General features: G+C 46.1%; 1 protein-coding gene across 1 annotated transcript; it reads left to right on the top strand.

The window, feature by feature from the left end:
- Window positions 1–15918: 15918 nt before the first annotated feature.
- On the top strand, window positions 15919–21046 carry stbd1 (starch binding domain 1). The gene is made up of 3 exons (XM_056432443.1): window positions 15919–16302; window positions 17199–17527; window positions 17958–21046. The coding sequence occupies exons 1-3, from the start codon at window positions 16005–16007 to the stop codon at window positions 19683–19685; spliced, it is 2355 nt and encodes a 784-aa protein (XP_056288418.1). The 5' UTR covers window positions 15919–16004; the 3' UTR covers window positions 19686–21046.
- Window positions 21047–23401: the final 2355 nt, after the last annotated feature.

Below are 23401 nucleotides of genomic sequence, written 5' to 3'. Positions count from 1 at the left end.
TCGGCTCACCAGTAATCCAAAGGGCGCTGGTGAGCCGGAATGTGAACTTTAAAACGCCCTCTCGACCTTTGATTAAGGCTCAGTTGCTATGTTCAGGGAACCATCACACTGTTTCTGTTCTCATTGACTCTGGTGCAGATGCAAACCTCCTGGACATGACTCTCGCTTTACAGCTGGGTATCGGGCGGATAGCCCTGGAGGAACCCATCCGCGCCACGGCTTTAGACGGCCATCTCCTCTGCAGGGTCACTCATCAATCCACTCCGCTGCCGATGACCATGTCAGGTACTCACAGTGAGACACTCACCTTTCACCTCATCCATTCACCACAGCAGCCAGTCATTTTGGGCTATCCATGGCTTAGGAGACATAATCCACACATTGACTGGGCTACAGGAACTATATTACAATGGAGTGCTCATTGCCATGCTGTTTGCCTAAAACCTGTTTCATCATTGGTCCCTAGTCGGGTTGATCCCTCTGACTCTACAGATATCTCCCAGGTTCCCAAGGAATACCTTGATCTGAAGGGGGTGTTTAGCAAGACCCGGGCCACATCGTTGCCGCCGCATCGTCCATATGACTGTGCTATTGACCTGCTTCCAGGTACAACTCCTCCCAGGGGTAGACTGTTTTCACTATCTGCTCCGAGACTAAATCAATGGAGAGATATATCAACGACTCTCTGGCTGCGGGTCTCATTAGACTATTCTCGTCTCCTGCGGGAGCTGGATTTTTTTTTGTCAGTAAGAAGGACAAGACCCTGCGGCCGTGCATAGACTATAGAGGACTCAATGACATTACGGTGAAGAACAGGTACCCTCTTCCCCTTATCTCCTCTGCATTTGAGCTGCTACAAGGTGCTACCATTTTTTCCAAGCTCGATCTCCGTAACGCTTACCATTTGGTAAGAATTCGAGAGGGGGGTGAATGGAAGACTGCCTTTAATACTCCTAGTGGACATTATGAGTATTTGGTTATGCCGTTCGGTCTCACCAATGCCCCGGCAGTCTTCCAGGGGTTGATCAATATTAGCGTTTTTGTGTATCTGGATGACATTCTTGTCTTTTCAAAGTCTCCACAGGAACACGTGGTGCATGTTCGTCAAGTCCTCCAAAGGCTTTTGAAGAACCACCTCTTCGTAAAAGCAGAGAAGTGTGAGTTTCACACCACAACGGTATCATTCCTTGGTTTTGTCATCAATGCTGGTGATATCCGGATGGACTCAGCCAAGACGAGAGCAGTCGCTGACTGGCCTGTGCCCGTCACTCGAAAGGAACTTCAACGCTTTCTTGGCTTTGCCAACTTCTACCGGCGGTTCATTCGTAACTACAGTTCCGTGGCTACCCCCCTCACTTCTCTCACATCCCAACTCGTGCCCTTCCGGTGGTCCTCTGCGGCTGAAGCGGCGTTCAGTGAGTTAAAGTTCCGTTTTACCTCTGCTCCCATCCTCAGATTTCCAGATCCTGCCCGGCAGTTTATTGTGGAGGTGGATGCCTCTGACACGGGGGTAGGAGCGGTCCTGTCTCAGCGGTCGGCTAAGGACCAAAAGGTTCATCCATGTGCCTTCTTCTCCCGGAAGCTGTCTCCTGCAGAGAGGAATTACGACATTGGGAACCAGGAGTTGTTGGCGGTCAAACTAGCATTGGAGGAGTGGAGACACTGGTTGGAGGGAGCGGAGCAGCCATTTGTGGTCTGGACGGATCACAAGAATCTGGAATATATCCGCTCGGCCAAACGACTGACCGCTCGTCAAGCTAGGTGGGCTCTTTTTTTCAATCGCTTTGATTTTTTGCTCTCCTACAGACCAGGCTCCAAGAACCTCAAACCAGACGCCTTGTCCCGTCAGTTCCAGCCTGAGAGCTCCCCCCTTCATCCTGAAGGTATCCTCCCTCCGGAGTGTGTTGTCGGTGCAGTAACCTGGGAGGTGGAGGACAGGGTAAAACGCTCCAACGCCGAACATCCTGCTCCCAGTGCTTGTCCGTTAACCGTTGTTTGTTCCTGCTCACCTCCGCTCGCAGGTGCTCCAGTGGGGTCACTTTTCTCGCCTTGCTTGCCATCCCGGGATCCGACGCACACTAGCAATGCTCAAGCAACGCTTTTGGTGGCCGTCCATGGAGGAGGACACCAAGGGATTCGTTGGTGCTTGCCAAATCTGCGCTCAGCACAAGACCTACCGCAAGGCTCCCTCTGGTCTACTCCACCCTCTACCACTTCCGCATCGCCCTTGGTCCCATATTGGATTTTGTAACCGGCCTACCCAGCTCCAGTGGTAACACAGTTATTCTGACAGTTATTGATCGATTCTCCAAATCTGCCCGGCTTATCCCACTGACAAAATTGCCTACCGCCAAGGAAATGGCTGAGATTCTGTTGCAGGAGGTGTTTCGCTCCCATGGTCTGCCCATGGATGTGGTCTCCGACCGTGGCCCACAATTCACCTCTCGTTTTTGGGCCAAGTTTTGCAGGCTACTGGGGGCCACAGTCAGCTTGTCGTCAGGGTTCCATCCGCAATCTAATGGACAGGCGGAGCGCATGAACCAGGAGATGGAGACAGCGTTACGATGCCTCTCCTCCCGCAATCCTGGTCCAAGGAACTTCTGTGGGTCGAGTATGCCCACAACACCCTTCCCAGCTCAGCCACAGGGCTCTCACCCTTCCAGTGTGCCCGTGGATATCAGCCCCCACTCTTCCCGGAGCAGGAACTCGAGGCCAGTGTTCCTTCTGTCCAGGCGTTTATCCAGCGGTGCCAACGCACTTGGAAGCAGGCCCGCTCCACGCTGATGCGCACTTCCGAGCGCTACAAACAGTCTGCCAACAGACGTCGCCTCCCTGCACCTCAGTATGCTCCAGGACAACGGGTCTGGCTTTCTACACGGGATCTTCCCCTCAGCGTGGAGTCCAAGAAACTGGCTCCTCGTTTCGTGGGCCCGTTTCCGGTGTCACGGGTCATTAATCCTGCAGCCGTCCGGCTGCGTCTACCAACAGCCATGAGAGTTCACCCCACCTTCCACGTCTACAGGGTTAAACCTGTCGAGGAGAGCCCGCTTCACCCCGCCCCCCACCACCCCCCCGGCTCCTCGACGGGGATCCTATCTACACGGTCCGTCGCCTGCTCAAATCTCGGCGACGGGGTAGGGGACTTCAATACCTCGTGGATTGGGAGGGCTATGGGCTGGAGGAGCGACAATGGGTCCCCACTCGTGACATTCTGGACCCCTCCCTGATCACTGCCTTCCACCATGCTCATCCGGATCAGCCCAGTGGGACGTCAAGGGCCGTCCCTCGAAGGGGAGGTTCTGTCACAAATTCCCCACCTTCCTAGTTAAATTCATCCTGCGTACATGTTTCATTAACTCTCCTGTCATTCCAGTTCCTGTCATCCTCACCTGATTGTCCCTCATTCCCTTCACCTGGTCCTCACACCCTTCTCACCTGCAGCCCATCACCTCATTAGTCCCTCACTATTTAGCTCCCTCACTTCCACTGGTCCTCTGCCGGATTGTCTTGTGTGTCACCGCCAAACCTTCCAGCATTACTAGAGTTTCTTCCTGACCTGCCTGTTACGACCCTGTTTGCCTGTTTGCCCGACTCAAGATTTTGCCTGCCCCTTTTTGGATTTGTTGCCCTGTTGGACTGACTACCTGGTTTTGACCCTGCCTGAAACACACAGTAAACTGCCTCCTCCTGCATTCCGGTGTTTGTCGTGCTTTTGGGTTCCAGTACCTATAACCCTTACAAGCGGAAGTCATTCAGACGTAGTTGGCGAAAGTCACCGAGCTGTGTGAGCCCACGGGTGATTTAATGAACCCAAACACGAGGGCGTTAGATGTTCCGACATTTGTGGGACGTCCACACCAAGTAGCTATAAAGCCGAAATAGTGGTTATTTCTTCCATGGCAGATGGTGGAAATTAACACTGTTTCCACAGAGTAAAGCCAGGGAGATAAGCCACGCCCCCTCTAAGGCGCAAATGAAGCGAATGACGCAAATAAACCACAAATAGTTGGGCGACTAAACTCACACGAGTGTAGACAAGTAGTTGAACACATAAACGACTCGAAAAATTATACAAAACCAGAGGGGACAAAAGCAAACTAAGGAGGATAACACATGTTCAGACTGATAAGAGAGAGAAACGGAGGTTCAACTAAAGGCAAATTGATCTGAGGTTGTCGCCCATTATTAATTAAGATCTGGACGTTTGCTTTGGGGAGAATCATGACCAAAGCAATGAAAACTAGAACGGGCACTCGGTAGAGCGCATACCTTCGCATATCACAAGATTGGGCATTGAATTATGAACATGTTGGCATTAGTTGCATGCCAATTGGATAGAAATGTGACCGTGCTATGGTAAAAAGAAGATGTTGACCTTTTCATGACCTTGACATTTGACCCGATCGATCCCAAAGTCAAATCAAATGGTCCCCAGATAATAACCAATCATCCCACCAAATTTCATGCGATTCCAGAAGATGTTGACCTTTTTCATGACCTTGACCTTTGACCCGGTCGATCCCAAAATCTAATCAAATGGTCCCCGGATAATAACCAATCATCCCACCAAATTTCATGCGATTCGGTTTACAACTTTTTTTGTTACGCGAATAACACGCATACAAATAAATAAATAAATATATAAATACACGGCGATCAAAACATAACCTTCCGCATTTTCAATGCGAAGGTAACGAGACCCGGCTTGTTATATCCGTTGAATCACCGGCCGAGTCTGTAAAACGATATGACTTCACCCTGTCTGCTGGTGGGAACAACAACACTAGAAGACACAGTTACACTGATGGAGTCCACTGCTGCCACTATGCAGTATCATGTGTGGGATGGAGAGACATGGAGCCACTGGGGGGGAGAAAGAGAGAGAGAGAGATGTGAATGAGGTAGACTACAGAGTGGAAAACCAGGGTTTTGGGGAACATGATTTCCTGTGGAAACAATGATGTCATGATGGTCTGTCTTTCGCCGTCTCTCGTGCATGCACACACACACACACACACACACACATACACGTACACACACACATCAGGCTTTCTCTTGCACTCTGTTAATGTCATTATCATAGCTGTCTATGTCAACTGTGATGTGCACTGCATCGTTTTACGGTGTGTTTTTTGTGTTTACTTCAGTGGATGTGGAACATAGTTTGTCAGCACAATTCTTTTGGTCCTACTTTGAATAAGAAGAGAATAATCTCACTTTGACTTTGAATACACAAAAGAATAAATTCACTGCTCTTCAATGTATTTTTTGTGGTTTTTCTGATCTCCCTGTGACCAACTTTTATGAATATTTTCTTTTTTCCCCACAAATATTGCATCTGAAATGCCGGTTCACATAAGGAAGTGGCCATATTGACTCTGCTTTCTCAGCCACGACTTTATCCATTTATTTCACTTTTCTTTGTACAAAATATAACACACACAAGTACAACCACTTCATATTTTCAGCCAGGAAGGCAGTGTCAACTCAGCCAGGTGTCCTGCCTCCTAGGGAGTGTCGGGAAAGTGGTGACATTTTTCTATAAAAGCCCCACAGCTGCTCATTTAACGAAGACCGACTAGGATGAATATGAAAAAATAAGAATGATGTACTTTATTTTCAACAAATCCTCACGGCAGTTTGTGAAATAGTCGCTAAAAATCTATTGATTTGTGCACATGGACATGAATTTTCCACTTTTTTTTTTGCCATCCTGCACGAAACCTTTCAAAGTAGTGTATTTTTTAATTATTTGGTCCCTGCACCACATGTAAAATAGCCAGACAAAACTTGCAAAATCATCCTTAAATTTGCTGGCTTCTTTCTGGCTTCCCTACACTGTGGCACTCGGCCCCAAGCCCACATACAAATACATGTCCATTTGTTATTTCTGAACATGCAAGTCTATAAGAATATGTCAGTATAATATTGAAAACAGCAGGGTCCTGTATGTTTTAGCAAATGTTACTTACACTCAATATTTTTAGCATCGCAGTACTTACAGATCTGTGAGTATTTACAGCAGCAGTCAGATGTGTGGTTTATAGATTCTACAGGAATTATATTTAATAGTTTTGAAGGGTAACACATTGGATGATTTCATTATTTTAGAGGGATGTGTTGTTAATAACAAAAATCATAAAAATTCACCAACCATAACATTGTGAGTTGAGCTAAATGCTAACGTCAGTTTGATAACAGAAGGGTGACCAGATTTGAGTTTGTGAAAAAGAGGACACTTCGTCTCGGGGTCCAGATTGGAAATGGTGAAGTATCGTACCAAAGGCTCAAAATGGTCGTATTTGGAGGATAATTATCGTGTATCTGGCAACCCTGAGATCGGTCGACCAATGACTGTTCTCTCTACAGTCAGAGCTCACGCAAGGAGGTGGAACGTAAGGGAGATACCATTTACTAAACTTGTAAGGGGTAATAACTCGTTTGTGAAAGACCCAGAGAAACACAAATTTCTGACAAAGCAAAATCCCGGACGTTTTTGGAATCCCTGCCGGACGCATTTTGTAGGTCTCAAAAAGAGGACATGTCCGGGGAAAAGAGGACGTCTGGTCACCCTAGCTAACGTCAGCTTGATAACAGTGCCAATGCTAACAGCGGCAATGCTAACATGCTGATGTTGAACAGGTCAAGTATAACACGATTACAATTTTCACAATCAAGGAGTACCGCGTTAGCATGTGAACATTTGCTCGCTCGCACAATTTACATCCGAGGCGCATTAGCTTTGCGGGTGTTTATGCATGAACTAGACATTGGACAAAGTAATTCCTGATGATTTCATGACAATTCATTCCCTCGGGACCTCTGTTTGTTCCAAATTTCACGGCAAACGCTCCAGTCGTTAATATATTTCCATCCGAACCAAAGTGGACTGACCGCCGTCGCCCGAGAGCCGAGGCATTAGCGTGGCTACAAACATCTCCCGGTCTCCCTTTTCGTTGGGAAGTCCTTTGCTGCCCCGCATGCTGCTACTCCTGGAAATATTTCCACTATCTGACAACTGAGAACAGCTAATTTTTTTTTTTTTACGACCTTGTTCGAGCTTTAAGACACACGGCGGATAAAGACAACTCTAGGCTATAGGAGCGGCCTCCGGGTGGTCATTTGTGGCCAGGGTATTGATTGATAACCCGGAGCCGATCTATTTTAAGTTTGAGCTGATTTATGTGTCTGAATTTCACTTGAACTTCAGCGTAATAACTCAACAATTTTTCACTGGTGTTGTTGTGTGTCATTTTTCCTTTGCTAGCTTTGCCAACCTTTCGCCAGTGAAACCGAGATGTCTTGCTATTTTTGAAATGCAAAGTAATTTATATATGCGCATGTGCTTGAAGACAGATGGATGGTTTAAGAAAAGTAGTTTCAGTGTGTGTTGTTAATCTGCCCCTTCCTATAGTATTTACCCAAACTGGCTCTAGTTTTCCATTCCGCCTCACTGGCACACATTCAGCTCACAGTCCACGACCTCTTGGTTTGTTTCTCCTGATCAGTTTTCCTCATCCCTGAAGTTCTGGCGTCCCTCTGCTGTTTCTTTTGTTTTATTCATTTATTTGTATGTAATTCAAATGAATTTACCTCGCAATCTCTCGTTAATGCCGTATTTCATCCAAATTTGAGGAGGCACGTCTCTCGCTTTTTTCGTCTGCTTTTGCTAACGCAATTCTCATGTTTCTCTTCCACTGTTTTCATATATTCTTCCCCTCTTCGTCTGCTCCGTCTCTCTCCACACGCTCGTCGCCGTCCATCTCAGATTGAATTTTCTCAAATGCAACGCGGTTTCGCCCCCAGCTCATTTGAAAACACTCGCACAGACCAACTGCTTTGTGCGTGTGCACGTCCATCCCTCAAAGCATCTGTGAGCATGTGTTTTTATGTGTATTTACGGCTTACACACCGAGGATCTGACATGGTCAACAAACACAGACACTCTGGTGAGAAAGGCAAGGCAGCGCCTCTACCACCTCAGGCAGCTGAGGAAATTTAAGATCCTTCAGTCCTTCTACTCTGGAGCTGTGAGAGCGTCCTGACAGGAAGCATCACAGCCTGGTTTAACTGCTGCTCTGCTCAGGACAGGAAGGGGCTCAGAGAGTAGTGTGTGTTCGGCTGAGCACATTGGAACTACACTCCCACCCTGCAGGACTTGTACACCAGGAGGTGCAGAACCAGAGCCGGCAGGATCATGAAGGATCCTCACCACCCCAACAACAGACTGTTTCGCAAGAACAGAGAGACTGAGACGGAGTTTCTTTCCTCAGGCCATCAGGATTGTGAATCACCAGGACCCCCCCCCCCACATAGACCACACAACTGCCCCCTTAGGCACACACACACACACACACACACACACACAAACACACACACACTTACTGTAAATATTGTGTTGTTTTTATTTGTAAATAGTGTACTTGTTGCCCTTGCACATTCCTGCTGAGCATTGCCACTTTCATTTCACTGCACACCCTGTGTGTGTATGTGACAAATAAAACATCTTGAATCTTGAATCTTGAATCTTAAAGCACTGGGTGTATGTGTTTGAGTGTGTGTGTGTGTGTGCGTGTGTTCGGAGGGTACAAACTACGATTGTTCTCTCTGGGTGTTAGCTTTCGGAGCAGGAAGCGCACGTTTAGGTCAGTGGGGGAGCTTGGGGGAATCGAGGCACGCTCAGTCTGACCACATCTGTTCAAATACCGGAGACCCTAAAGTCACACAGGAAATACGTGCGTGTTCGTGCTCGTGTTTGCTACAGAAGCCGCTCTTTGTGAGCACAATTTAATAAAATATTTGACCTTTTCGCTGCTCAGAACGCGTTCCCACAATAAGTAACAGGGGTAAATGTGTCGCGTGGCTGCAGTAATGCTACTCCAAAAGGGCACAGACGTTAAATAAACACATCATTATACAGCGCCAGAGTTTTTTCCTTTCATGAGCGCGGTATCAGAAGGGATACAATGGAGCTCTGTGTGGCGCATAGCTAAGGTACAAGTATTAAGATGTAACAATTTGCCACTGCTGTTGGTAGTCTAGCTTTTGTTAGGTGTCGGCACACATTTAATCTAAAGCATGAGCGGAGATCTGGTGCTCTGCGAGGAGTTAGCGTGTTCTCTCGGGGTCGCGTTGGGGTTCTCAGGCTATTGGACGACGCTGCAAACCATCTTCAGGCAGTGCATTTACATGATGGTATAATTCGAATCTTGCTTTAGTCGGACTATGCTATCTTTTGGGGGATCTGCTGTTATCCCAATATACATGGCAGTGAGTCATTCGAATCATTGGCCGAAAGCATGTCATATCCGATACGATAGGCGGCGCTGTTTTCATTACAACTCGTGGTGATACAGCCATTTCCGCTTGACCTCTTCACCACCACCAACAACAACATTTCGAAAAAGATGGCGAACAGAGAGCAAGGCGAAGCTACATCCCTCTACTATTCTTCCATGGTGTTAATAGGAGTACAGCGAATGCAAATGGCTCTATTGGCTGAGTTGATAACGGAGAGAAGACGCCGTCGCCGAAGGTACACAGAGAATTTAATTTATCGTCTCTTTCGACTTCCGGGTCACGACATGGGAGGGAGGGCGGCGGGATCTCGAGCATGCGCAAAGACGCAAAGTCCAGTTCCGAATCGAATTCAGAGTTACATGCCGCGAGAGTCAAATTATCAACTAGATCGGACCGAGCTATCCAGGGGTGTTAATCGGACCGAAGTCGGACCGCACAATGCCTGTGTGAAAACCTTGAGAATATAGATGAATGGAAAACATTTTTCTTTTTTAAACGGCCTCTAAGAATATATATTGTAAAATACATTTTGAAGAGACTACAGGTGAACGGCGGAAAAGATGGAACTATTAGATATCACCATGAAACTTCCCCAGTTGATTACTTTAACTCTAAATCTGTCCTTCTGTACACATTACATCTATTGCACCTGTCCATCTTGGAGAGGGATCCTCCTCTGTTGCTCTCCTGAAGGTTTCTTCCCTTTTTTCCCTGGGAAAAACTTAGGAGTTTTTCCTGATCCGATGTGAGGTTCTGGGACAGGGATGTCTATGTGTACAGATTGTAAAGCACTCTGAGACAAATTTGTAATTTGTGAAATTGGGCTATACAAATAAACTGAATTGAATTGAATTGAAATACTTAAAAACGGGACATTGAGAAAGGTCGGAGTATTAATGAGCAATAAGACAATTATTGTTCGCAGAAAGAGTTTTCTGAAATGTTACTTTCGGCATTAACACTAGACGTTGGCACTGGACATAAATCTTTAATGGGCGTAATCGTCAACATGAATAAAATTCCGAAAAAAACTGGGATCAAATGAAATTTCCAGCATTTGAAAAATGCAGTGAAGTTAAATCCGTAGCTCTCCCATGATGATGTCAGTTGGATTCAGACAGCACTTGATCCGCCAGAGATTGATTGTTCAAGTAAATACTTCTTCAGGCATCAACCCTGATGCATGCAGCATGCTACCAGTCCACAAGTAGGAATGTCCAACAGAATAAAAACATTTTCCGACACACAATGAAACTTTATATTTCTCTCTCTCTCTTTGGTTTCATGTTTGAGTTTGTTTTTCCATCCTGGTAATGACTTTTGTGCCAGAATGGTTGTCTGGTAAAGATTAAAGTCATGTTCCAGCAAATTGATATTGCACCACCATAAAGTTGAAGGACTCACAATAGACTAGAGTAAAATCAGTAAGGTGACGTCACCCACTGGTTTCATCTTGGGTTACGGACGTCGCCATGTTGTTTTTTTCCACAACCAATGAACGGAGGCTACCATATCTGGAACGCAAAGTAGAGACGACATAGCGACCTGCCCTAAAGCCTCCACTGCTTTATGGTCTGTTTGATTGAAGGGACCATGATTTACTAAAATGAAAATCATGATGTGTTGAAGAAGACTTAAAACTAGAGATTGAGACCATAAACGTATGTTTACAAAGTTTACTGAAAGAATAAATCACTCCTCCTTTTCTCATAGACTTCTATATAATCAGACTTTTTCCAACCTGAGAAGTCGCATCAGCTTGGGTGAAGCTCACAAACCACTGTATCCTACATTTCCCATGATGCAAACTTGATAGATAATTTCATCAGACCCCCCCTGCCTGACAACCCTATTCACGTCTTTCAAACTCCACATCACAATCTGTCGTGCGTCCGAGCCAAGCTAACCCTGATGACATCATCGTGACATCATCGGGTGTCTCACTACCTCACAGACCACCTAAGACATTACAAATAACACTGCAACTCAAAAATAAACTTGTGTATAAAAAACAAACAACATATTGCCTTCTGTATCACGACCAAACTGACTGCTCCTCGTCGTCCAATGGGAAAGGACTGACGCGGGAAGTCGAGTGTTTGCGTTTTTACTGCTTCCAGGAGGTCAAGATACAGTCAAACCTTTGTACATCAGGAGAAAACCACTTAACTCACATTTAGAAGAAAGGAAAACAAAGAAGAATATATTTACATATATATTTCCTCAGCAGAACTTTGAGTGTTTGACGTACTGAAACTTTTAAAATCACATTCGATGAGGCACCACATTGCATGTGTACAACATCCCCACCAACACAAACTGACGCAGACAAACACACACACAGACACACACCAGGCTGCCTCATGGGCTTTTTCTGACGGGAATAAAAAGGAGTCTGCTTGCAAACGCCCCCCCCCCCCCCCCCCCCGTTGATTAAGAGTCAACTTAAAGTGTCTGAGACGACGGGGACATTAGTGCAAGGGGAGGGGGGTGAAGGGAAAGATTTGAGTAAAGAAGGATGATTGGAGGATGGGGTGGGCCTGGAGGAAAAGAGGAAATAAAAACCGGTCTGTAAATGTTCCCATGTGTCGGCGGCCCCTCAGCATCTTGCAGAAGTGAGGAAATGAAAAGAGGGGATGTTGAGTAAAACAAAGGAGGGGGGGGGGGCAACACGCCAAACCTCGCTGTCACAGAGGTAAGGGGGGAATGGGGGGGTGGAGAGGATGTGATATGGCGGGGGGAGCATAGACACAAAGGCCAACCGGGAAAATGAGGAGAGATGGAGAGGAGAAGAGAAGGAGCTGCATTTTCCACAAATAGAGAATTAAAACAAAAGCAGAGACCCTGAAGTAGTTTCTCTCCCCTCCTCCTCCTCCTCACCGATGCTGCCACGTTTTCAAGGGACAATCTGTCTATTCTTGGCGGAAAAAAAGGCCCGATGGGAGCCAGAGAGAGACGGAGCATTAACTGGTAAACAACGTACAGGGAAAGAAAGAAAAAGATGCTGTCACAATGTACAATGTCAATTCACATTCTTTGTTTCACTTGGTGATTGTGATTTAGGTCCTATAAGAGGTCGAGTTCCCCTTCAATCTTCAACCAGAGAGCCACATAACTACAGTCACACGAAAAAAAGCATCACCGTTATGAATACCTGTTGATTAAAAGCAAGTCAAACTGTGAAAATATATATTGTATTCTCCCAAACTATCCTCACTGAGAGAGAAGTGATGTCAGAGGACAATAAGGACCAGACATAAACGACTGTAATCATGTCAGAGAAGAAGACCCTTAAATATGAAACATGACATGGTAGATGCAGCTATGCGCCCCTTCTGTTCAATTCAATTCAGTTTATTTGTATAGCCCAATTTCACAAATTACAAATTTGTCTCGGAGTGCTTTACAATCTGTACACATAGACATCCCTGCCCCAAAACCTCACATCGGACCAGGAAAAACTCCCAAATAACCCTTCAGGGGGAAAAAAAGGGAAGAAACCTGCAGGAGAGCAACAGAGGAGGATCCCTCTCCAGGATGGACAGATGCAATAGATGTAATGTGACCAGAAGGACAGATTTAGAGTTAAAATACATTCAATGAATATGACAGAGTGTATGAATAGTTCATAGTAGGCATATTCCACGATGGAGACCTCCACGATCCATCAGGCAGATGTTCTTTGGAATGGGATGGAATAAGAGAAATTGGGGATGCTCATCAGATGAGCCTTTTAAAGAAGGACACGTTGACACTTTCCCCGCCGACTTCTCTGGCTTCCTCCTTCTTCTTCTTCTTCTGGGGAAAAGCCCGGAGGGTCCTGAGACAGGGTGCACTGGCAGCACAAGGTTCACAAAAGCTCGACCAATATCAAAATCTTTATTTTGATATTTAGTACGACATGAGAACAGATGTACGACATCAGACAGTAACGAGACGAGAGGCTGAGGGCAGGTGCAGGGAATGAAACAATCAAGGAGACAGGAGACACAGAGAAGACAGAGGAGACACAGAACAGAGCCTTACAGTAAAGGTGCGTTCACACCAAAAGCGAAACTATTTTTTCAAGCGACCGAATCCCATGAAAAGACAACGTACAGACGCCTGTGGCTGCGATAGAGGCGATATTTTTCCGGGCGGCGCGTTTGGGGCGACGCGATGTGGGCGACGCGTTTACAGCGGCGCGTTTTCAGCGGCGCAATTTTCGCCCCTAGGTGAAATATTTCAACTTTGAGGCGGTAATCTCGCAACTCGGGCCAACCTCGCGGAGCGTCTCGACGCGTATGGTGTGTGAACACGGCAAATGGCCGAGCGAGTAAACTCACGCGTTTTGGGCGACGTGAAAAATCGCGTCGCTTTTGGTGTGAACGCACCTTTAGTGTCATTGAGATCTAGGTTGAGGGTTTATAACTGGTATTATAACTCCTGAAACACTAAGTATGTCTCTACTGCCTAAAGATTCTTCACAGATATTTCACTGAACTTGGTAGCATTGCAGTTTTACGCTGCCTTCGTTAAAAGAGAAAGCGATCCGACCACATAAAGATTAATGCGGTTCAAATAACTCATGAGTAAAAGTCAGAGAAGTTTAGGGAAGAAATATCAAAAAATTATTGTAGCCACTATGTGAAGACGGAATGGATATATATATATATATACAGTATATATATACAAACATATATATACATAAACATACACATATAATTCACAGTGATTCAAAGTGGGAAAACACAACATACACAAGTCCAAGAGAGAGAGAGAGAGAGTGAGAGAGACACTTTATTCAAGAGAGTAAGTAAGTAAATAAGTAAATAACATTTATCAGTTTATCACATAGTTTAGCACCCATGTTGACCTTTACCTCAGAGACGTGATTACGTAAATTGGTCTGGTAGATTAAAGTCTTCAATCTCTAAGGGTGAAAAAGTTATTTTGTTATTTACTAACTAAAACATGAGTTGGTGATCATAGTTCAATACTGTGTGTGACCGTCCCAGCTTCTCCATTCTAAGAGGAGAAAGCCCAGCGTGTCGTGACCATCACTCACCACCGGGAGAAGCTGTTGCTCAGCTGACGTTATTGGATCACTACGTCAAATATTTGGACTTGAGATTGGACATTATGCAGAGAACAGCTTTCTATTTGACTTTTTTAAAACATGTGTCAACATTAGGAATGCTTCCATCAACCCAAGAGGATTATTGACACCAGTACACGTGCAAACGTCCTGATTTATTATCAATAATTGTATCATTTGGGTCAGCTGTAGGTCATGGGGAGAGTGGTTGTCCCGCAAACACAAGGGACCCGATACCCAGTGATGGCGCAGGAAGTCCATCCTCTGCTGGGCCCCTTTTTCTTCTTCTTCCTGTGACGGTGTCCATGTTGGGGGGCAGTGTTGAGGGGCTCCTCGAGTCCTAAAGCATCAGCCGAGGTCCACAAACAGAACCCTTGCGAATGACCCCGCTCCTCGACCTGAGACGAAGGGTCGGGGGCCTCGGTTGGGAGCGGTGCGGAGGTGTTTCAGGGGGGTGTGGGTGGTTGTTTGAGAAGTTGGGTGAGGGGTGTGAAAGAGGGCTCATCAAACCTGCAGTAGAACACAATGCAGGTCATCAGCCAGTTCATGATTGGGAGGAGGAGGAGGAGGAGGGAGGAGGAGGAGGAGGAGGAGGAGGAGGAGGAGGAGTTGGCTGTAGCTGGTGGGGTCCTGCAGACCTCTCCACACTCACAAAGTTGACTAAAAACATGTTTTCCAACTTTTCAGTGTAGCTCCTCTTTGTCACCCTGATCTCCTTTGTCAGTGTGTCTCTGGCCTAGTTGTACAGGACCCTATGGTCCCGCTCCGTATAGGCCTCCACCTTGCTGCCTGACTTTTAATATGTACTTTGTACTGGAATGTTAATCGATCTAAAACTAAATGCAGTTCCAAAAAATAAATATATATATATATATATGTTATGCTTGAAACTAAATGCAGTTGCAATACAATAAAATTATATATATATATATGTTATATATATATATATATGTTATATATATATAAATATATGTTATATATATATAAATATATACATTTTTCAAGCATAATGTATATATTTTTTCATAAATACCATCAACATACATATGTCAACATTGTATGTGTCTTTACTTAAAAGGTAAAATTGTCTAACATTTGCCACTAGAATTAGGATCCTGAACCAAACTGCAGCCAACCCGATTTCTGGTTGGTCCATTGAGGACATTTGAGATGATGTCACTGATCGCTGCTCTCCGTGAGGGAAGACCCCCACTCAGAGGGGCCCTTGATGGGACAAATCCCATCAAGTCCTCTCTAGGGGACAAATCCCATCAAGTCGTTTCAAATTAATTCCATCAATGGGATGTGACACCCAATCAATGTTGACGCGATTAGAGCGGTGTCAGCGCGAGGCAGGCTGCAGTAGGCCCCCCCCCCTCCCACACACCTTTTTTATTATGAATGAATGCCGAGACCCTCGTGATCCGGCTCAGCCAATGAGCAGCTCGCAACCTGCACACCGCTTCACCCGCAGCTCTGCAGCAACAAGAGGTCACTATAAACAGCCGCGAGAGAGAGAGAGAAGCCTGCAGCAACTCCAGTCAGCGCGCGTGCACGTTACAGAACATAATCAGAGGTGCGGGAGGCGACTCGTGATTTTATTTGTTTCCCGGACCAGAGACGCGCCATGCCGCTGAAAAACGACAACACCGTGTCGGTGGAGAGGCGCGTGGACCTGGCGTCGCTCTTCTGCATGATTGGGCGCCACGGTCCCGCCGTGGCTATGGCCGTGATAGCGATGATGTCCGTGCTGGCGGGCTTCGTCATCTACTGGAACGTGAGGGGGAAGCGGAGGAAGGCCACGGCGGCTGCGGCTGCGGCTGCGACCGCCGATGGCGACGGAGACCGAGACGGCACGAGCCCCGCCGGAGCGGAGGGAGACGCGTCGGTGATGCATGAATGGCAGCGCTCCGTGGAGTCAACAGGTAAGAAACAATACGAGTAGAAACATATCCAGTGTTGAGGAATATAATTTGAATATTATTATACGTTACGTTAATTCATTCTAGTGTGGGTTAGGTTCCAGTGAGACTGGGAGGTGTACACAGGCACTCATAACTATTAAAGATATGACTAACTCTGCACTATTAGTAAAAGATGACCTCACATGCGCATCCAAATGCACGTCAGAGGAGAGTTAGTAGCTGCTCAGGCTATTGCGCGTAACGCTGAGCTCCTACTTGTCGATCTGTTTTACCCGAGTATTTATACTTCAATGTATTTTGATACTTTTGTTTCTGTGCTACTTTCCAGATTAGGATAGTTACCAATATGGTACAGATGAAACTGTCCCCAAAGTAAATGCAATGGTTCTGTAATAATATTCAAGAAATAAAACGACACGGATAGGGCAAACTATTTATATATATATATATATATATATATATATATAAGGAATTGATATAAGGGCTTAATGATGACGCAGGTCAAATGGTAGGGGGGGGGGGGCTGGTGAAATAAGACCAACAAACAATTACTGTGGTGAATTGCATTGATTACCAATCCTGTGATTAGATTTTCTGCTGTGTTGTCATGTCTTAAAATAAGAAGAAGAAAAATAGGTACAAAGGTGAAGAAGACAAAGTGCAAAACAACACAAGCACAATCTGTACTTTTGTAAACCAGTAAATATAATTCATCAAATAGTATAACTTGAATGCACCTAAACAAATGTAATTAATATGAACTATTCCATCATCTATCCTGCTTTTCTCATTGTAAAGTTACAAAATATATATATTTTTTGTGTAAAGAATATTTACGTATAGTATTTTAAAATGTATTTCAAGTGCTTATTTTCACCCCATATATCTTATAATAGTGAATGATGATGGCTCATCAGACGTGAAGGAGGACGTTGATCTGACAACGCGTGACCTCAGGATCCGACACCGTCGTGCCGCCTCCGAGAAGATCCCTGCGCCGTGTTCCCCTCCCGAGAGCGGCGACCGAGCGCCGGGCTTTGAGCGCACCACCGCGGACGACACGGAGGAAGCGGCTCGCCATGTGGCAGCGGCGTACGCAGAGGAGGTGATCAAGGGTGCGCTGGAAGAGTTGCACGCCGGCTGCGTGAAGGAGCCTGAGCCGATGGATGCCGACCACCGCGAGCAGGGAGCAGCCACTGGGCCTCTGTTTGAGGATACACGCATGGTATTATAAAATTATTGAAAACTCATCGGTCACAAGTGGTTTATTTCATTATTTTTTTAGAAAAAAAGGTGTTAAAACGTTGAGTTTTAGAAGTGATGGTAGGTGGATTGTGTTGTCTTCATACAGAGCCAGGCGAGCTGTTACTTTCCAGTCCAGATACAAGAGCGGCGTCTTTTCCGCTCCGTCAAACTCTCAGCAAGAGAGGAAAATAAGAGCATTTTAAAATTTGTCCGAACCATTTCTTCAAGGTTGGAGCACCAACCCGGCGGGAATATTTCTCTCTTGCGTATATTTACCCACTTTCCCCATAGAGCTCATTCGCTCTGCGGTCTTGGACTAACGGGGGGTATTTAAAATCTTGTGTGTATTTTTCATCTCCTGTCAGACAAAGTGTCTGAGAGAGATATTGACTTTTTATTTGTGTGTCTAGGTGTCCGCGTCAGAATGCCAAGAAGATGAGGACATCTTTGACGAGACGCCCAGGCGGGAGGACAACTTTCAGTGTGCCTTGAACAACCCGGTGTGCTTCCAGTCCTCGACATTCCAGCGAAGCTCAAACCGGCCATCTGTGACGGACGAGGCGCCGCCGCCTGTTTGGTACAGAGACTGCGACGAAGACGGCGGTCCAGCTGGCGAAGGAGTTGTACGGGAAGACCATTTGGACGCCCCCTCGGCACAGTTCGACGAGCGAGCCGTGGAGATTGAACTTGAGGGGGGAAACAGTCGCGAAGAATGTGACTGCTTCAGTGTGGCGCTCAGCCCTGCTCTGGACTGTTTGAGCGCGCCCGTGAAGGCTGATAATCTCGCTGGTCTGTTGGGTACCCTAGGCATTGCAGAAGTTGCTGATTTGTCATTGGATCGTCAACCCCTGCACAAAGAAGATCATCCAGTTCCATCTCTAGATACCAATTCTATTGTTCTGCAAGGAGATGTCAACGCCTTATTGGCTGAAGGGCGTGTTGACCAATGGTCATCCCAAGACTGGCAAAGTGACCAAACCAAAACTGATAATGCGGATTTTTCCAAAGTGGCCACCGGCGCTGCTCCCGTCCCAATTGAGGTCCTAAATCCTCGCTTGTGTCAAGTCGACTTGCCGTCTTTGGAGCAATTTGCACTGATTGATTACGACGTGTCGTGTGCCGGTGTGGGTGAAGAGAGTGGCATTTCAAGCATGACCGGCACCCCTGATGCCGGTAACGAGTATGACGTGGTCTTTGGAAACATGGCGGTCCCGCTGGTGCAAAGTGATCTGAAGTCTGAGGGACAGAAGGAGGCTCAGAACAGCCTCTTTGCTGAGGATGCGGACGTATCCGTCATCGAGGAGGACGCAGCGGGCATGGTGCTCGGGCCTCGCCCGTCGCATCTCTCCCGGCCGCCTCGCAGCGAGCGTGCAGCTCGGACCGTCTATGAATCGTTCGCATCCAGCCAGGACCCGTTTGGCCACGAGATCGAGGATAGCTACCACAGAGCCGTGGATCAGTTTGCGGCGCAGATCGCAGGCAGCGTTGCTTGCTTCACCGAAAAGCGTTCGGAGGCGAGCGTCGTTGTGCGGACTAAAGAGAAGAGGAAGGGAGGAAGCGTTGACATGAAAGAGGCGACAAAATCGGCGAAGGAAAAAGAAGAGGGCTACGAAAAGACGGAAATCAGTATCATGGAGGCAACTATGGAGCATAATGAATGGATCATGGATGGTAACTGCCAAGCCTTTCCTTGGATGAATCTTTCCGCCTCAGACGATACAAAAAGCAACCAGCTTCCCTTTGAAGAATGCCAAGACCTCCATGCTGAAGTCCAACAAGACGGCGCGCTCTCCCTTGTCCATGAAAACGTCCAAAGCGTCGCGGTGGTCCAGCCCACGGCCCAGAATGTCGATGTGACCTTCAACGTCCATTATGTCACCCAATCGCCGTTCCAGACGGTGGGGGTCATGGGAAACCAGCAGGCGCTGGGGAACTGGACGGGTTTCGTCCCCCTGGAGAACACCGTGGACGGGCACTGGGCCACGGTGGTCAGCCTGCCCGCGGAGAGCCACGTGGAGTGGAAGTTTGTGGTGGTGGATCAGGGCGAGGTGTGCCGCTGGGAGGAATGCGGCAACCGCCTCCTCGACACGGGCGCCGGAGACGAACTGCTGGTGCAGAAATGTTGGGCACGTTTGTGAGAGGGAGATTGGGATTTGACGTGTTCAGGACGCTTTGGTACCGGAGGCTGAACCCCATGAGGTTACAGTGGATCGAAATGACCCCATATGCTGCATCCTGTCAAACACGCGTCCCGGTAAGCATTGCTTCAGTGAATTTGGGGGTCTTTAAGAGGATGCATCGTTTTTTGTTTTGTTCGTCGAGTTTACGGATAACCATTGCTATGATTTAATGGTTTGTTTTTTAAGCCCAGACCATTTTTACCGGAATACACCCGTCATCTTAAACCTTGTGTTGCCTTCGGGTCATTTTGACCCGATTAAATATTACACCCTCCCCCTGCCTTTGGGTCATTTTGACCCGATTCAATGTTTAACCCTCCTGTTACCTTTATATTTACTAACATATTTTACCCTTTGGGTTCAATTTGACGCCAGCAATTAAAACCTCCAGAAAATTATTAGAATTAATATTGTTTTCCAAGTTTAAGTGTGAGGCACTTTATGTTTGTTTGTTGACTACCGAAAGAACACCGACATTAAACATTGAATGGGGTCAAATTAACCCGAAGGCGGCAGGAGGGTGTAATATTGATTCGGGTCAAAATGACCCGAAGGCAACACAAGGGTTAAGGGGCTTTTCTTAGGGGTTGCACTTTGATGGCCAGTGGTTCTCTGGATCTTTAAGACAACTGAAACGATTGTCATCAAAAGATAGAATTATTACATAAAATGCCCCCCCCCCCCTCCCTGTGGTTTTATCTATAATTATGCAAATTGCACCTCTTTAAGAAATTGGGTGACGTAATGTTAATTAGTGTAAATGGAAACTTTACTATAATCTCTGTATGCTGCTTAAATACCCCCCAACAATCGATGAGAATAAATGCACATGGATCACTTTTACTATAGCAATAATGTAGGCAATAACTGTATATTGTACACTGTATGACTGGTGCAGGTATTCTAAGGTGTTTACCACTAAACTGTGATGTAGTTTTAACGTTGATGCTGCTTGTATCCCCTGGGGCGGTGCATGCAATATTGTCCCATGGATGTTCTATGAATGTGCCTTTTTTAATTATTTTTTAAAATGTGTTAAGATGCATCAACAAGAATGTGGCTTTTCTTTTTAATTGACAGCTATGCTAGTCATCATCTTATGTGTTTCACTGCAACTTGTATTGAGTGTCTTGCAGTATGTTTTATTTTGTCAAAACAGCTGTCACTGTTTTTGGCTCCAGTTTTTTAATTCTTAATCGGTGCAGTGTCTATATATATCTCAGATCAGAGTATCTTGTTATGCAATACTGTGAAGATGATGGTACCCTGTAATGTCATTGAGGTGAAGTTGGTTACCAAATAAACAAATGGTCCAAGTCTGTCATATCTTTAGTTTATTCATTGAACACATTTGGTTCCAACGGGAGTTGGAGGACAAAAAAAAGTGATAGAGGCTAATGTGACAATCCATTTTTTCTTTTTAAAGCTGTTTTATTTAGGCACGAGGATATATCAACCAGAATGCACCTGGCTGTGTCCGTCCTGAAGACAGATATTTGCAGATCTCCATTCCAACTGATCATTTAGATGTGGCCACTCTTGTTATTTCTCCACCAGGCAGCCACATGGTGCGCTCATGTCTGTGAACCATTAACTGCGGTTGCAACAAACAAACAAAAACTAACAGTTCAACCTTGTGGGCACTCGTGAGGTAACTCGCTCAACTAAATCTACTTCAATTGATCCTGATCCGTTCCAAAACCCCAGACCCGTGACCTTGTTCAGAGGTGGCCACGCAGAGGAGTCCGTTAGCCGTCATATTTTCCTGCCAGCTCATCATCTTCTGGACTCAAATGTAATGTTTCACAAGTTCTAGAAACGATTAATCTGCACTGCAGGGAGCGGCAGGGTTTATGTGAGGTTATTTCAGAGGATAAAACCAAAACATAAGCAGTGATGAACGAGGGGAGGGGGAAGATGCTTGACGCTCTCTATGGGCAGCGTGGTGAAGAGAGGAATTCAGAGCAGTGTCGGTTTGAATGGTCAAGACGGCTCACAGCAAGGCGAATAAACCAAGCACAAACATATATATATATAAACATATATGATTGATATTTTTATATATATATACAAATATCAATTTTATATATGTGTATATATGTGTTAACATAATATGGCACACATATTTTGCCAGCCTAATGGGAATCGGAGTAAACTTGCATGCCTCTCATGTCGACCTTTCACCGTTTGTCATCTCCATGATAACGTGACCGTCTCTGAAATGTGATCTCTGCCGCTGTTCTACATTTGGAAGACCCCCACCCGCCTCCCCACCAAAGTAACCAATACTCACGGGAGCCTCCTCCCTCTGGGTATTGAACCCTGAACATCGAGCACTGGGACTCGTACACCTCGCCTCAAACGGGGGTCATCGGAACTCTGTCCAGGCGTTGGTCGCGTGATCTCTATTTTCTTAAACAGGAGTTCAGGGAACTTTTGCCTGTTTTCCCCCAGCGCAAAGAGCCAAAGACAAACACAACACAATGTTATAGAGAGGCTCTGTTTACACCAAAAGCCCCTTTGGAATATTTTCTTTCCCTGTGTGCAACCACCCAGACCAGACTGATGTGACCCCTGCTCATAGAAGGGTCATTGCTGCCTCCAACGTGTTCTCCTGGGATGATTATGCGGCGTGTGAACGCAGCGCACCAGTGCTAATGTGGCAGCTGGGAGAGGGAGCACTTTCTTAGGTTGAAGTTAATCCTTTTATTTTGACACAAGCCCCACAAGTGACACCCCTCATAGATAACTCTCCCTTTGCATGACTCTCTTTATCCCATTTGTCAAACAGTTACACCGATGTCTGACCCCGCTAAGGCTAAAGTCTTAATGTGAGCCCGGCCTCCGAATCAACACCTGTGAAGGTCACTCAGTTGTTGTTCCCGTGTCTCACTGTGAGAGCTAGTCATGTGCCACGGGTGGGAAACTGGTTCTGAAAAGGGAAGCCAATGCCTCAAGTGCATTGAACTTCTATAAGTCTATGAAGAAAATGGCTCTACTTCTCTCTTGATGTATACCTCAGTAAACATTGTAAACATGAGTCCATGGTCTCAATCTCTAGTTTCAAGTCTTCTTCAATACGACGTGATGATTATTTAGTAAATGTCGGTCCATTTAGCAGACCATAAAGCAGGCTATGTTTTAAGGCGGGGCTACCGTGTGATTGACAGGTCGCTACTTGGCAAAAACCAAGATGGTGACAGCCAATATGCCGAACTTAAGGTTAAAAACGGCAGTCCATAAATCAATTGTTTAATACTCGACATCCAAGGTGTCAATCTGGCCATGAGATTTTGAGATTCCTGTTTGTCTACCAAAGTGCTGCTCAAAGTGAAACATCTTGAGAGCTCACGCATACAGAAGGTACACTGAGACTCACAGCGGTCTTCTCAAAGCCGAGTTGGACCGCCCAAGTGTGAAATTCCCTTTAAGTCAAGTCTGCTTGTCTCCTCTTACAGAAGACGCCCAGTTGAAGCCTGATCTTTTAGCGCAGGGAGATTGCTAATATTTGTTGCAACACTTCGAATGCACACACTGAGCTTTGACCCCATCCCCGATTCGCCCCAGTTTCAGATTTATTCAGGGTTTGTTCCTGGAACAATAAATATCAGAGCCTATTAATAGCATGAAGGATTTAACTGTTTTTTTCTCTATCACTGGCTTTTTATTACAAT

Source organism: Pseudoliparis swirei, chromosome 15 (genome assembly GCF_029220125.1).
Source record: "Pseudoliparis swirei isolate HS2019 ecotype Mariana Trench chromosome 15, NWPU_hadal_v1, whole genome shotgun sequence".
Classification (NCBI taxonomy): domain Eukaryota; kingdom Metazoa; phylum Chordata; class Actinopteri; order Perciformes; family Liparidae; genus Pseudoliparis; species Pseudoliparis swirei.
The sequence above is the reverse complement of the archived record's forward strand: the minus strand, read 5'-3'. Positions and strand labels throughout refer to the sequence as shown.

What these genes read in the sequence shown, in the direction of transcription:
- stbd1 (XM_056432443.1), top strand. Translation starts at nt 16,005, where the DNA reads ATGCCGCTGAAAAACGACAACACCGTGTCGGTGGAGAGGCGCGTGGAC. An exon ending in GCGCTCCGTGGAGTCAACAG is followed by an intron (nt 16,303 to 17,198) that starts GTAAGAAACAAT and finishes ATCTTATAATAG; the next exon opens with TGAATGATGATGGCTCATCA. An exon ending in TGTTTGAGGATACACGCATG is followed by an intron (nt 17,528 to 17,957) that starts GTATTATAAAAT and finishes TTGTGTGTCTAG; the next exon opens with GTGTCCGCGTCAGAATGCCA.